This window comes from Natator depressus, chromosome 12, assembly GCF_965152275.1.
Source record: "Natator depressus isolate rNatDep1 chromosome 12, rNatDep2.hap1, whole genome shotgun sequence".
In the NCBI taxonomy this organism is placed as follows: Eukaryota; Metazoa; Chordata; order Testudines; family Cheloniidae; genus Natator; species Natator depressus.
Window position 1 is genome coordinate 10,573,992 of NC_134245.1, and position 12,977 is coordinate 10,586,968.

Here is a 12,977-nt window from a genome sequence, read left to right on the forward strand (position 1 = left end):
TTTAATGAACCCTCCCATTCTCCATAAACATCCCCGTGAGCTGTAGCTCACGAAAGCTTATGCTCAAATAAATTGGTTAGTCTCTAAGGTGCCACAAGTACTCCTTTTCTTTTTGCGAATACAGATTAACACGGCTGCTACTCTGAAACCCGTCATTCAGTAATGAGTCCATCTTAACTTGTTCCTTAGATTGCGACATTATAGTTAGCAAAAGTGAGTACCATCTGAAGATTTAAGCCTCATCCCCTGCAGGGCAGGTAGTACGGACAATGAAATACCTCCATCTCCTCCTTCTCTGTCTTCATCTTCCTCAGGAAGGAACTCCTCTTCATCAGGATAGTCATTACGCCAGTTATTCTCATTGTTCTCATCATCTTCATCATCATATATTTCTTCTGAAATATCATCATCATCTACCTGCATGTCAATAGGGAAAGGACTGTTCAGAAGAGAGAAAAAAGTCACAGAAAAATTAAGTGATTTCTCTATCAGTCTACATAGCATAAGATGAGGAAGAAAAAGATATTCACTAGTGATACTTAAGTACAGTGACACCATCCAAGAGTTAAAATGATGTAGTAGCTGCAATGGGCGGACCACAGTCTGTTCTGGTCTGACATAACTTATGTTGCTAGTGCATGCAATAAGTTTAGTACTGTGTTAAGGAAATAAAACTATCCTAATAGACCACCACTGATGTGGTTGCACCATTACCTATTTTGGGCACTGCTGAAATTGAAAAATTAATCCCACCCACTCCAGCTGTACTTAAGTGGTTGAATGAATAGTAGTTTTGAGGAAAGTTAGCTATTTGAAGTGAAAAGTGATAAATCAGTGTTTAATTTTGGCAAAGGGAACAAATGGATTAGAGGATATGCACCGAAAGAAAACTTACCGGCTCCTACTGTTGAAATAGGAAATCACATCACAACCAAAGCACAGTTCTCATTATATATAATGCACAAAACTTGACTGAAACCTTATTAATTTAAGGTAAGTACTCAAATTAGGAAATGCCAGAAATAAGGCTGCCTATGCAACCTTAGTTTCGACCTCTTTGGGCCACCTTTTGTGTAGTCTCAGCTGCTCATCAACAAGAAGCAAGTTTGACTACTGTTAGTCTTGGAGACACACACAACTGAAGTATGAATGACCCAGATTATTTTCCTCCCTGTGTATTGTTTACCAAGTTCCAATCAGTTACACCTGTGCAAACACAATGAAGACAATGGGAGTTACATAGGTGTGTTATGTTGGGCATAATTTTCCCTGCCAATATGGAAAGAACCCAGGTTGAGTTTGCAGGAGTGGTAGTTAGAAAAAGCACATTTGATACAAAAGCCATTGAGCTACAAAATGCCATTTTGCATGGTCATGATTTTCAGACTAGGACAATGTAATTGAAGCATGCTTTTTTTCCCATTTGCCTCTTTCATTACTACATAAAGTCCTGTTTTTTGATTTCCTTGTCCTTACCAGTTCATATTCCTGTGTGTAAGGCTGCACAGAGAGGATGTTCTGGATCCAGCCAGGAGTAGATGTTTCCATGTAGTAAATATCATAAACATAATCATCTTCCTTCACACAGTGTTCTAATCCTTTATCATTGTCAGATACAGTTAAACGCTCACGGATCATTTCTACTGCATTGCAAAGAATCACATCTGGATCATCAGTTTTCTGTTATCAAAAAAACCACCACCAATATTTCATTGAAGTCACACATAGCAAGTTTTTAAGTGAGCTACAAATAAAACATTTATCCCTAATGCCCCAAATAGGGTAAAGTAAAAACATTCTGCAAGTTATTTAAAAGTTTTACTATTGAAAGCTTTAGGTTGCTAATACTACAAATAAATTGCAGTATGACTTTATCTGGGAGGGGGGTGGGGCACACTGGAGAGTCTTTCCATAACCCAAACATTTTCTGTATAGTTAATGGCTATTGTGTGTCTATACCACAGTTTTTGATAATAACCTGAAAGTCTCAAGTTCTATGTTTGAAAATGAAACATTGAACACTAAATAGAAAATCCACCCATTTTGGTCAGCTCACCAATCTGTCCATTTTGAACTCCTCAACCTAGAAATGGAAATACTGATTTAAATGGGCATTTCCAGGTGTACTGCTGGCAAATGCCAACCCACTGAAAAGTGAATCTACATCAGTAATTCAGAGGCCCATGTACCAACTAAACAGTTTTCAGTCAGTTTTAGCATTTGATTTTGGGGAGCAATTTCATTAGTGGTTTTTTTTGTTTTTGTATGGAGGGCTCTTCACACATTCATTCAGTAGGCAGGGAGAGGGTATCTGGAGGAGATTATTTGCATATAGCTGTAACTCAGACTCCATATCACCCATAAACAACAACTGTAGCCAGAAGAAATTCAAATATAGTTTCCCCCTCAGAAAGCTAAGCCATGGCCAGCCTTCTATAGATAGAAGCAGTAGCACTGGTGTGATTTTCCTGCTACAGCATTTTAAAAATGAAGGGTAGTGGCAGCTGTAAAAGAAAGCAAGTTGAAACAACTGCTACTTTGCTGTGTAAGCAGATAACTGATTAAAGGTGAAACATGAGTTAGTTTACTGTGGATAATAAGTCAGATTCAAAGCAAACTGGATGGGTTGGAAAGCTACCTTGTCTTGTGTCTGGTTTATTCATAAGTAATTCTGAGTGTGTATGTATGTTTTGCCACTGTGATTCTCAAGGAGTTATTTGTGGAAAGGATCCAAGGACTGTTTGTGTTCGGTCAAGACCAGTGCTATACACTGGATAAAAACTTTAGTTACTGAGATATTCTAATCAGACTGTCCCCCTTTATCAATTCATGTGTCAGTGGTAGCCCTTAATATTAAACAGAATTGTTTGGTTTTTGCATCATTCAATTTGAACAAAAACAGAAGTCAATTTCCATTTCAGAGTTTCATGGGTTCAAAGTTGGTGGGTTGTCCACACTTGCAAGAAATCTTAATTTATTTGCAAAGCAATTTCATGTTAATATTTCAAAAAGCTTTCCACTCCAAAGTTTTGGGCCTTAAGTTTACATCTATGCAGCTATTTAACATTTAAAAAAACAGGACCCAATGGCACACTGACCACCCCTTGTTTCCTCATTCTGACATGAAAAATGCTCCCAGTTTATTTTTTGTAATTTGGACATTTGCAAGTTGAAGGCAGAGTTTTCAAGCATTTGAAAACTAATTGCTTTCAGGTATGTCTTATGTTTTATCAGTTTGTTTTTATTTTTAAAAAAGCACAGGCTTTTCCTCAATGAAACCTGAGCCTGAACAGAATCTTATATATTAAAGAATCTTAGCACTAAAATTATGCACAAGGTACATACAACTGAAAATGGGTATTTTACAATGGAAATGTTAATATATTCACTATAAACACCATCTGTGCTATTGATATTTCTGTACACAATGTAAGGAAGGATGTGTTCCATGGTTAAAAATATAATCCACTCTGAACTACCACTATCCATGTACAAATTCATATTAGTGATGGAAAAATTTATATATAACACACCCCTCAAAATGGGGATCACTAGCAGTTATGCTCCCTCATTCTTATAACTTTATTGCTGGGAAAAAAGTGGAAATATCCAGAGTTCACCTTGCAAAGATGGTAGTTGCATCTAGCAAAAAGCAGTTTTATTCATGAGATCTGTAATCAAAAATAACTAATTTACACATTACTCTTTAAATAAATGGCTAATACACTACAAGGGTTTGTCTGCCTCAGATAGGATTTAATACATATAGTTGTGCAAGTGGATACACATGCTTAAAGTGAAATATTTTGTACAGTATGACACTGTTCTATTACAGGTTTCAGAGTTACAGTAACATCTGTTATAGTAGAATTGTACACTTATGTAAATAGGTAAAAAAATGACACCTACACAAAAGTTTAGATTGGTCTCATACTTCCTAGGGAAAATAATGAACAAGTCCAAAAGACAGGAAAAGGCTGCTGGACCCACTGAGTCTGCCCCCATTGTTTCTGTGTTCCACATTCACAGGAGAAGAAACTTTCCAGCAGATTCTTCCCCATAGCCAGAGCCATTTGCAAATTGTTGGCTTTGGCAGGCCCACTGTTTCAATTCCATTTAGGTTGGCACAAACTCCCCTTGCTGGAGTAGGTGCTTAAGAGAAATTCCACCCATCAAGTTCCAGTGTTTTCTGAACTACTGTATATACTCGTTCATAAGCCAAATTTTTTTTAGTAAAAACAGGAAGCATCAGAGAAGGGGGGTCAACTTTCGAACGGGTACAGAGAGGGGGAGAGGTGGGACACAGTCCCCCCCGCCCCAAAAGACAGGGCAAGGAGAGGCAGCACAGCCAGAAGGGAAGATGCAGGACCAGAGTCTAGCCTCCTCTGGCCACACTGCTCTCCCCCCAGCCTCCGAAGCAGCGGCAGCTCCAGGGCTGGCAGGTAGTGGCAGCGCTGCCTGGCCTGCTGGAGCCACTCCAGCCAGGCCAGAGACATCCGCCCCAGGTAAGGTGGGATGGGGAGAGCGTGGGGGTCCCAGGCTAGGAGTGGGGAGGGGTTACACATGGAGGGGTCAAGTGGGGGGGAGGTCACAGAGGTTACTCCCCTCACCCCCAGGTTTCCCCCCCCAAAAATTTTCCCACCAGTGGCTGTCCTGGCCCGTCAGGGTAAGCTGCTGGTGGGCTGGGATATTTTGTTTGCTTAGGTCTACCTCTGTGCCTGCGGACACTTCAGGTAAACAAACCCTCTTGGCCTGCCAGCAGCTTATCCTGATGGGCCGGGAGCCAAAGTTTGCTGACCCCTGAATTACAGGGTCAGCTTATTAATGCGTCAAACATTTGCCAGTTTTACTTATCCATCTTGGGAGGGATCCGCTTATAAATGAACCGGCTTATGATCGTGTATAGTCAATTCTGAGATGAGAATAGGGAAACCAGTAAGATGATCTCTCTCCCCATCCTAACATCTACAGGATAAAGGGAAAAAAATTAAAGTGGAAAGGGAAAGGGAGAATGAAGCAAAAGCCAGCCTAGTTTGAATTTTTTTTTGCCTAGACACCTCACAATTAAGATTTATTAGTAACAATGCTATTAGGTGTTTGTGGTGCCATAATTCTACCTCTGTTTGGTCAGTCCCCGTGGCAGGTAGCACTGTATGCATTTTAAAAGAATCTAAGTTCTAATTCAGAAGCAACTTTTAAATGCAACAGAGAAGGACAAAGCTGATTTGTGGCGCCTCATATTTCCAACCTATTAATGATATTTCCATATTAAAAGCACATCTGTATTTGAGAAAAGAAATTAATGGAGTAGGTTGCATCTCTACCTGAGGTCTGAATTGAGGTCCAATCTCAAACACACACACAAGAACAAGACGAGTAAGTAGATGAGACCATATGTAGCACAAGCTGGAATTTTGACTGCACATTATAGTTCCTATTTTATATCCTAAAAGCAAGTCCTGCTGAGTCACATTTTGAGAGCCACTACTCCTTCCCACCTTGCTTTCCTCATGCTTATGAGGCTTTTTTTTTTTGGGGGGGGGGGGGGGGGGGCGTGGGGTGAGAAAGATTAAAGCTGAGGGGAATGGCCAATGTTTATTTGGAGTTAGGCATAGCTGCAAGTACTCTAATCTGAACAGAATGTTTGGGGGTTTTGTTTTTTAAAAGAAGCTAACGTGCACTTTGAGTGCTGCATTGTACAAATATTATTGAATGCTGTGTAAGGCTAAATAAGTCATTTGGATGGAAATGTTTCAGAATCAAAAAATTTATTATTGCATGGAGCTACCATCTGTTTATCAAGATGTAGCATTTTCAGCTGGAGTTGCTCAATTTTTACTGATGGAAGTAAAAATTTTTTTTTTAAATTGTTTCAGTTACCACATTCTCATTATCCACACAGATGTTTACTTCTCTTCTCTAACATGGAAAGGTTTTCATTTTCTCAGAGCTGTAATCCATTGGTAATGGAAATGCTGAATGGGTTTATTCTCATATATATGCTATAATACAATGCTTCCTTCAATATCACCCCTCTTCCACCCCACAAAAGCACAATATTACATGCCACAATCATGAAAGTTTAGAAGATTTGTGATGTGCTGTACATATAGCAACCATGTGAAACAGACATAGCTTCTTCAACTTAGAATTCCACCAGAAACTGAGCAGAGATTCTTGCAACTTAAAATATGCATGCAAGATTATAAAAGTTATCACACTAAAAACACGTACGGCTCAAAAAAACCTCTACTCATCAGTGAGTAGAGTATCAAGCACAGGGGCCTAAAGCATTAATTTCAGAAAAATTTGGAGTATTTCTAGTCAGAGTTGCTAAAATAATCTTTCAAGCATGAACCAAACAGATAGTGTTTTCCTAAGTCTACAGGAAGAGCCCACGTCTCTATTGCTGCTCAGTCTTGTCAAGCAGCAGAGTTAAAATAAGGCTTGGATGAGTTTCACAGCTGCTATTTAAAAACAGCCAAGTACCATATCAATCTCACTTTGCCGCTACTTGAGGGAATTATGAGGAGCAGTAGAAGCTGGTGTTGGAGAGAACAGACCTCTGCTTCTTTGACTGAGCCTCCCACTTCTGAATAACTCCACCAGCCTTCTTTGCAGGTGACAGGGGATTCTGAAGGGTTGGGGGACATGGACACACAGCTCCTCCTTTCTAGCAACTAAACAGGGTGAAGCTTTGCGTTTTATACATCTATTAGCCAGAAGCTTATTTGGAGAGATTAAACCCCCATATAGGGCCCAAGAAGACACTACTGGGTAGGGGAGGGTACATGGATTTCTGTTAGAGGTTGTCCCAGGAGGCTGCACTTTTCACTAGGATTTAAGTAGTAAGACCTGCCTCACCCATATCTTTTATATTTCGCTCAGGCTAGGTTTAATCCTCCAGCTATCAAGTGTGTAGTTAACTGTCTAAACAGTATAGATTCAAAATCACTGGCAAATATACAAGAATCTTTCCAGTATGCCCACCTATGCAATTTTACTGCACCAAAATGAAATTTAATTTGACTAGTCAGTAGTGCACAAGTCTCAATACCAACCTCTGTGTCTGCTGCAGAGATATTGGGGTCTCTCGCTATTTCCTCCTCTTGTACTACATCAAACAACTGGAATTCCCCAAAATAACTTGAACTATGATAAGCAGCAGTGCTTCCTTGTTGTGAAGTGTCTTTTTTTTCTTCAGGGTCCAGTTTAGCACCCTCATTTGTCTCCTCGCCATTTGTGCCAAGTGCAATTGTTTCTTTTTCAGCACAGTTTGGCCTATGGCTGGTTAGGATGCGGTACTGGTTTTCCTGCCTCTTCACCTGCTTGGAGGAGCGAAGGTCCTGAATGATTCTTTGAGTGCTTCCTAAAGAGGGTCGCAGAATCTCTGCTGCTTTATCTCGAGTAATAGCTTCTTGTACATACTTCTGAACAGGCTCATTCTGGACACAGAGAGAAAAACGGGGAGGGGGAAAAAAAAAGTCAAACCACTGACTTAAAAACAGAATCACCCGCCTCCCTGAAAGAGCTTTGTGCTTATTATTGTTACAAGTAATTACCAAGATTGGAGTAAACTGAAAGATGCAAGTCAAAAAAATTTACTATTGGTTGTTTACCTTGTTCATTTAATAGCCTAATCTATTTCTATTCTATATAGGTTCTTACACCACACACCATTGTATCTGCATATCTTCCAGCAGCGCATTAACCAACATGACAAATATGTCATGTTTGTTCTCTTATCCACCACTCAGGAGAAGTGTGCACTGTGGAGCGTCTTGTTACGGTACAGTGGGTTGTTTGGAATATAAAGTTATCAATATGTATTTGTTAGAGACCACAAGGTCAAAAAAACATGCTTGAAATGGAAGGTGGTGAGGTTTGTGATGGTCCTTGTACTTGGGGGAGTTCATTCCATGGTCTCAGGCTACTCCTCAAGAAAGTTCTGTCTTTTGCACAGATCAGCTTTACCCTCATTGCAGGGAGCGGCATTGTGCCAGAGGAGTGAAGCTCTCAAACACTGTCTTTATGTACCCTGGGCACAGGCCATGAAGTACTTTAAAAATAAGGGCTAGGACCTTGAACTTAATTTGAAGTTCTATGAGAAGCCAGCATAGAGAGCAGAGGAGAGGTCCAACATGCTTGTGGTGGCCTGTGTTGCTGAGGAGACATGTTACAGCATTCTGTAGTAGCTGGAACTTTCTAAGCGCTGAAGGCTTCGGGGCCAGGTACAAAGCCTTGCTGTAGTCCAGCTGAGAGGTGACAAAGGCATGATAACTGAGGTCATCGTGCACCAGGATGAGACAATCACCCGCACAGGAGATAATAGTAAGTGTTACCCGTGGATACTGCTGTATGACCATTTCAGTGAGGAATTCAAGAGCCCTCCTAAACTATGCACTGAACTGACCAATTGTGGGTGTGTAACTTCAATCAAATGAGACCACATCATAGCTGCAAACTCCTCAAAATGCTTTCCTCTGTCCACCAGCATTGCTTCTGTCTTGCTCAATCAGCCAGCTATTTTTCCATTCAAGAGCTTAGCTCATACAAGTCCTGGGCCATCTTGGCAGTCATATGTTGTGAAGGACAGGCTGAACTGTGTCATAGCTCAGTGGTTTGAGCATTAGCCTGCTAAACCCAGGGTTGTGAGGTTCAATCCTTGAGGGGACCATTTGGGATCTGGGGCAAAAATTGGGGATTAGTCCTGCTTTGAGCAGGGGGTTGGACTAGATGACCTCCTGAGGTCCCTTCCAACCCTGGTATTCTATGATCTAAATATTGCTGACATCTAAATCCATGTTGTCTGACTAGTTCACCTAATGGCTGTATATAGAGGTCAAAAAGTACCAGAAAGAGAACTGAGCTTGGTGGGAGTCCACAAGCAAGGAACCTAGTAGAGGAAGGACAGCTTCCCTATCACTACTCACTGAGTCAATCCCTCCAGGAAGGACTCAAATATTTTGACAGGTTTCAGAGTAACAGCTGTGTTAGTCTGTATTCACAAAAAAAAGGAGTGCTTGTGGCACCTTAGAGACTCACCAATTTATTTGAGCACGCACAAAAGCTTATGCTCAAATAAATTGGTTAGTCTCTAAGGTGCCACAAGTACTCAAATATTTTGGCCCTTTACATTGGACCCTTATCACTATCAGGTAAGAGATAACTCGTCAGTACATTTCTCTGTATTTGTTCAGGACTAACAGCCAACAATGGGGGAAGAAATACATTTAAAATAGGATTATAGAGGGAAAAAAAAACATTAAAATGGGTAGGGGGACTTTGAGGCAGGTGGAAGACCCAAAGCAACATCTGATTCACTTTTTGAGGTTGGCTAGTTTTCAACATGAAACCACCCCCTCCTCTGGGCTTGGTTTTTAGGTGCCAACATGGCAGACCATTAAATGACTGAGCAGTGGCATCCCTCAGGGGAACTTCATGGGCAGGACAAAGGGGTCCGGTGCCCAAACAGGAGAGCACTGGTTAGCGCGGAAATGCTTCAGGGGCACCTAGTCATCATAAAAGCCCATTTGCTACCAGGCTGGTCTCTTGGTGGGGGGGGGGGGGCGGGGGTCAGGCAGATAGGCCCAGCTTGGAGACAAAGGAGAGAGGGTGGGCTCCCGCTAAGCAAGGGGGGGGCGCGCTGGGGAGGGCTCCGCTAACCGGGGCGGGGGGAGGGGGCTCCGTCCCTGAGTAGCTCTGGGGGGAGCCCCGCTCTGGGCTGAGGGAGGCCCCTCGCTGAGGGTACGGAGCCTGCCAGGGACCCCAGCGCCGGGCCCGGCCCCGCGGTACCTGCGAGGAGACGGTGGCCACCAGCTTGAAGAGGCTCTTCTCCACCGGGGCGGGCGCGGGGCCCGGCTCGGTGCGCTGCCGCTTGCAGGCGATCACCAGGGCCTCGGCCGGCTCCGACCCGCCGCGCTTCCGCTTCACACGCAGCACCGCCGTGCGCTCCATGCCGGCCGCCAGGCCGCACAGCATGCTGGGATAGAGGCCTGCCGCCGGCCACGCTGCCCACCACCTAGACCCCGCCCTCCAGGAGGGGGCGGAGCTTTTTATTCTGTATTAACCCGTCCCCCTATTGGGCAGGGTCCGGACTAGAAGCCCCGCCCCTTCACTCGCCCTCCCGTGGTCGCGTGCGGTTCTGTAGTCTCCCGTCTCGTGACGGACGCAGTGCAGCCTGGGAAGATGGCGGCCTGCTGTTGGCGTGCCTGACAGGGTGGGTAAGGATCGGCCGCCCCGCCATGCGGAGCCGGCCCTGAGCCAGGGGCGGGGCTCGGGTTCGCCGGCCCGTCGGGTGGGTTGGGCCGCAGCTGTCGTTGTAAGGCTAGGCCCGGGGCCCCCTGCGCCCTCGCAAGGCGGGGCCTCCGCCTGTGCAGGTCCCCGAGCCGGTAACACGTCCCCGGGCCCTCCCGGCCTCGGGCAGCCCCCTGCTCTGGTGCTAGGGCCACTCATAGCCAGAGGGCTCCCGCCGCCATCTTCCTTCCAGGCCTGGAGGCGGGGTCCCTCCCCCACTCCCGCCGTGAGGCCCCTGCCCTTGCTTCTGCCCGCGAGCGTCCCATTCAGCTGCCATGTGCAGTCCGGGTCTGACGCTGTTCTGAGCCCAGGGCCTGGAGATCTGGGGGCGGGAAGTGTAGGTAGGGTTTGAATTGCTCTGCCCCCTTCGGGGCTCCACAGCGCCGGTGCATGCCTGAGCCCTCCGAAACGGAGGCTGTTTTGCCTGCCAATGGGATTGTTTTTGTTGCCATTTTCTTCTCTGTGTCTGTTCCGTGACCAAGCGGAGTTTGTCACGGGCCCGGCTGCTGTTTCTGTGTCTTTCAGAAATGCTACGTGCAGAGAGATTTTATTTGTTTAGAACATAAAGCAAACTTGATAATTAAAAGAGCAGTTGAAATGGAATTCTAGGGTTGTTTTTAGTGCTCAGCGTTTAACGTGGTGTTTATTTAAAATCTTACTTGCAGATAGTGTGGCAAGCTCTAAGAAACAGTTCTGCAAAACGTGTAAGAAACCACTTATGGTTTTCCATAGATAAGTTACAAAGAGGGTAATGACTTTTTGATATAGTATCTAAATTATTGAACTTGTGTGTTATTCTCTCTTCCATTACTGTATAGACAGCAAACAACACACTACAGAAGTGTAGTCACATTGCTTAATGCCAAGAGACTACAGTGATGTGCCTAGTATAAGAACCTATACAGAATAGAATAAATGCCATGACTTGAAAGAATCCCCTATAGGAGGTTAAATGATCTCATCTGCATACAAGTCCTTGTATGTTTACTGTAATCTCTGTCTGTCAGGACCAACTATCTTCTCGTTGCACAGTATGTTGCTCTTCAATTTATATGTCAAATTACTAATTTCTTCTCCGTATACGTGTTTTTATAGGTTATATATATTTTTGTTGTGCTCCATCTTTGTTAAAAAACAGAAGAAAACAAGATAAGATCCTGCTATAAAGAATCCTTTGAATTAGATAACAAAATATTAAAAGACATCATACAGTGAATGAGGGACCTACTTCACAGGGGTTAGAAATAGCCTTTTATTACCAGTATTTTTATTTTTTAGAAAACTTGCTTACATGTTGCTCTTCTGGATTGTCATATTGGTGGTGTTCACAGAAGAAGAGCATCATAGTGAGTAATCATAAATGAGAAGATGGCATATAATGATTGGGAGGAAGTTACAAGTGTTAAGAGTGTGATAGAAGAAGGCAAAAGATAGAAGAGCAAGGAGGTTACTAATGAGTAAAACTACAGTTTAGTCACAGGTATTTTTAGTACAAGTCATGGACAGGTCACAGGCAGTAAACAAAAAGTCACGGCCTGTGACCTGTCCATGACTTGTACTATAAATACCCCTGACTAAATCGTAGGTGGTGGGAGAAGGGGGTGAGGAGTGCTGGCGATGCTACTGCTGCTCTGTGGGGAGCTCCTGCACACCACCGCTGCTATGGCCGGGGGTGGCCCGGAGCCCCGCCGCTGCTCCCAGACTACTGCTCTGGGGCTGCGCCTGGGACCAGCTGCCTGGGGCTGCCTGAGCAGCGGCTGTTGTGGCTTGCCCTGGGCCGCCCCAGCTGCTTGGGCGGCCCTGGGATCTGCTGCACCTGCCGCTTCAGAAGTCATGGAGGTCCCAGAAAGTCACAGGATCTGTGATTTCCATGATTTCTTGAAGACTCGCAGCCTTACTAATGATATGCTTGGGAATGAAGCCTATAAAACAGGGAGGAGGAAGAGTTAGTATATGTCATAACATAACTTGTATTTTGTTTAAACAGGTTTCTGATAACAGGACAAAAATTGCAATTATTTGAATTGAAGACAGCTCCACAAAACTGTCTTCACACAATATACAAAGAATACAAACTGGGCTCCATTATGAAGGTCTTCTGTGGAAGGGCCAATCCAACCACAGGTTCTGTGGAATGGTTAGAGGAAGATGAGAACTATGACTACCATCAGGAGATTGCAAGGTATGATGAGAGGAAACACTTGACACTCTCCTTAGATGCAGATTAATGAAATGTAAAAAAATGAATGCAATGTGAAGGTAACACAATTTATTTGAAACTCTGTGTATCTTTTATAAGTGAATAGAGGGGAGGGTGGAAACACTTCTGTAAGCAGGCTTTCTGCATCACTAGTTAAAACAAGAATAATTTGAAATTAAGATAGTACTTACTTTTATCTTTACAGAGAAAGCCTGGGATTAATAACATTATTTAGACAGTCATTTAGGCTAAGTTCACCTGTATTTTAACTTACACCAAGTGAAACATTGTAAAAATACTAATTGAAGTAGCTTCACCCAAGCATTTCCTTTATTAATCATCTAGGTTGAGATTTTGGTAGGCACTGAAGTGAAATAAGTGGCTGAATCCTATCAAAATTTAGTGGGAGTTAAGAATCTGACTCTCAAGCTCCTCTGAAAATCCCAGCCATAATGGTCTCTCATTGATCATATTCTTGTAA

The 12,977-nt window shown here is 43.4% G+C and overlaps 2 protein-coding genes across 7 annotated transcripts in view; one reads left to right on the forward strand and one right to left on the reverse strand.

The window, feature by feature from the left end:
- Window positions 1-10,050, reverse strand: part of SLC7A6OS (solute carrier family 7 member 6 opposite strand) — an 11,652-nt gene extending 1,602 nt beyond the window's left edge. The window contains exons 1-4 of one of the 2 annotated variants that reach the window (XM_074968579.1): window positions 9,796-9,996; window positions 7,062-7,445; window positions 1,477-1,680; window positions 279-417 (exon numbers count right to left, since the gene is read on the reverse strand). In XM_074968579.1, the coding sequence (XP_074824680.1) occupies window positions 279-417; window positions 1,477-1,680; window positions 7,062-7,445; window positions 9,796-9,981 (913 nt within the window). In that variant the 5' untranslated portion in view covers window positions 9,982-9,996. Of the gene's footprint in view, window positions 1-278; window positions 418-1,476; window positions 1,681-7,061; window positions 7,446-9,795 lie in introns of both variants that reach the window. The other variant, XM_074968580.1, reaches the window with a different exon arrangement.
- A 50-nt stretch (window positions 10,051-10,100) lies between these two features.
- The window catches only part of PRMT7 (protein arginine methyltransferase 7), a 48,872-nt gene continuing 45,995 nt past the window's right edge, over window positions 10,101-12,977 (forward strand). The window contains exons 1-2 of one of the 5 annotated variants that reach the window (XM_074968573.1): window positions 10,101-10,219; window positions 12,284-12,478. In XM_074968573.1, the coding sequence (XP_074824674.1) occupies window positions 12,384-12,478 (95 nt within the window). In that variant the 5' untranslated portion in view covers window positions 10,101-10,219; window positions 12,284-12,383. Of the gene's footprint in view, window positions 10,220-10,275; window positions 10,298-10,490; window positions 10,638-10,978; window positions 11,001-11,535; window positions 11,643-12,283; window positions 12,479-12,977 lie in introns of those variants that run through there. The other 4 variants (XM_074968577.1, XM_074968574.1, XM_074968575.1 and 1 more) reach the window with 4 other exon arrangements.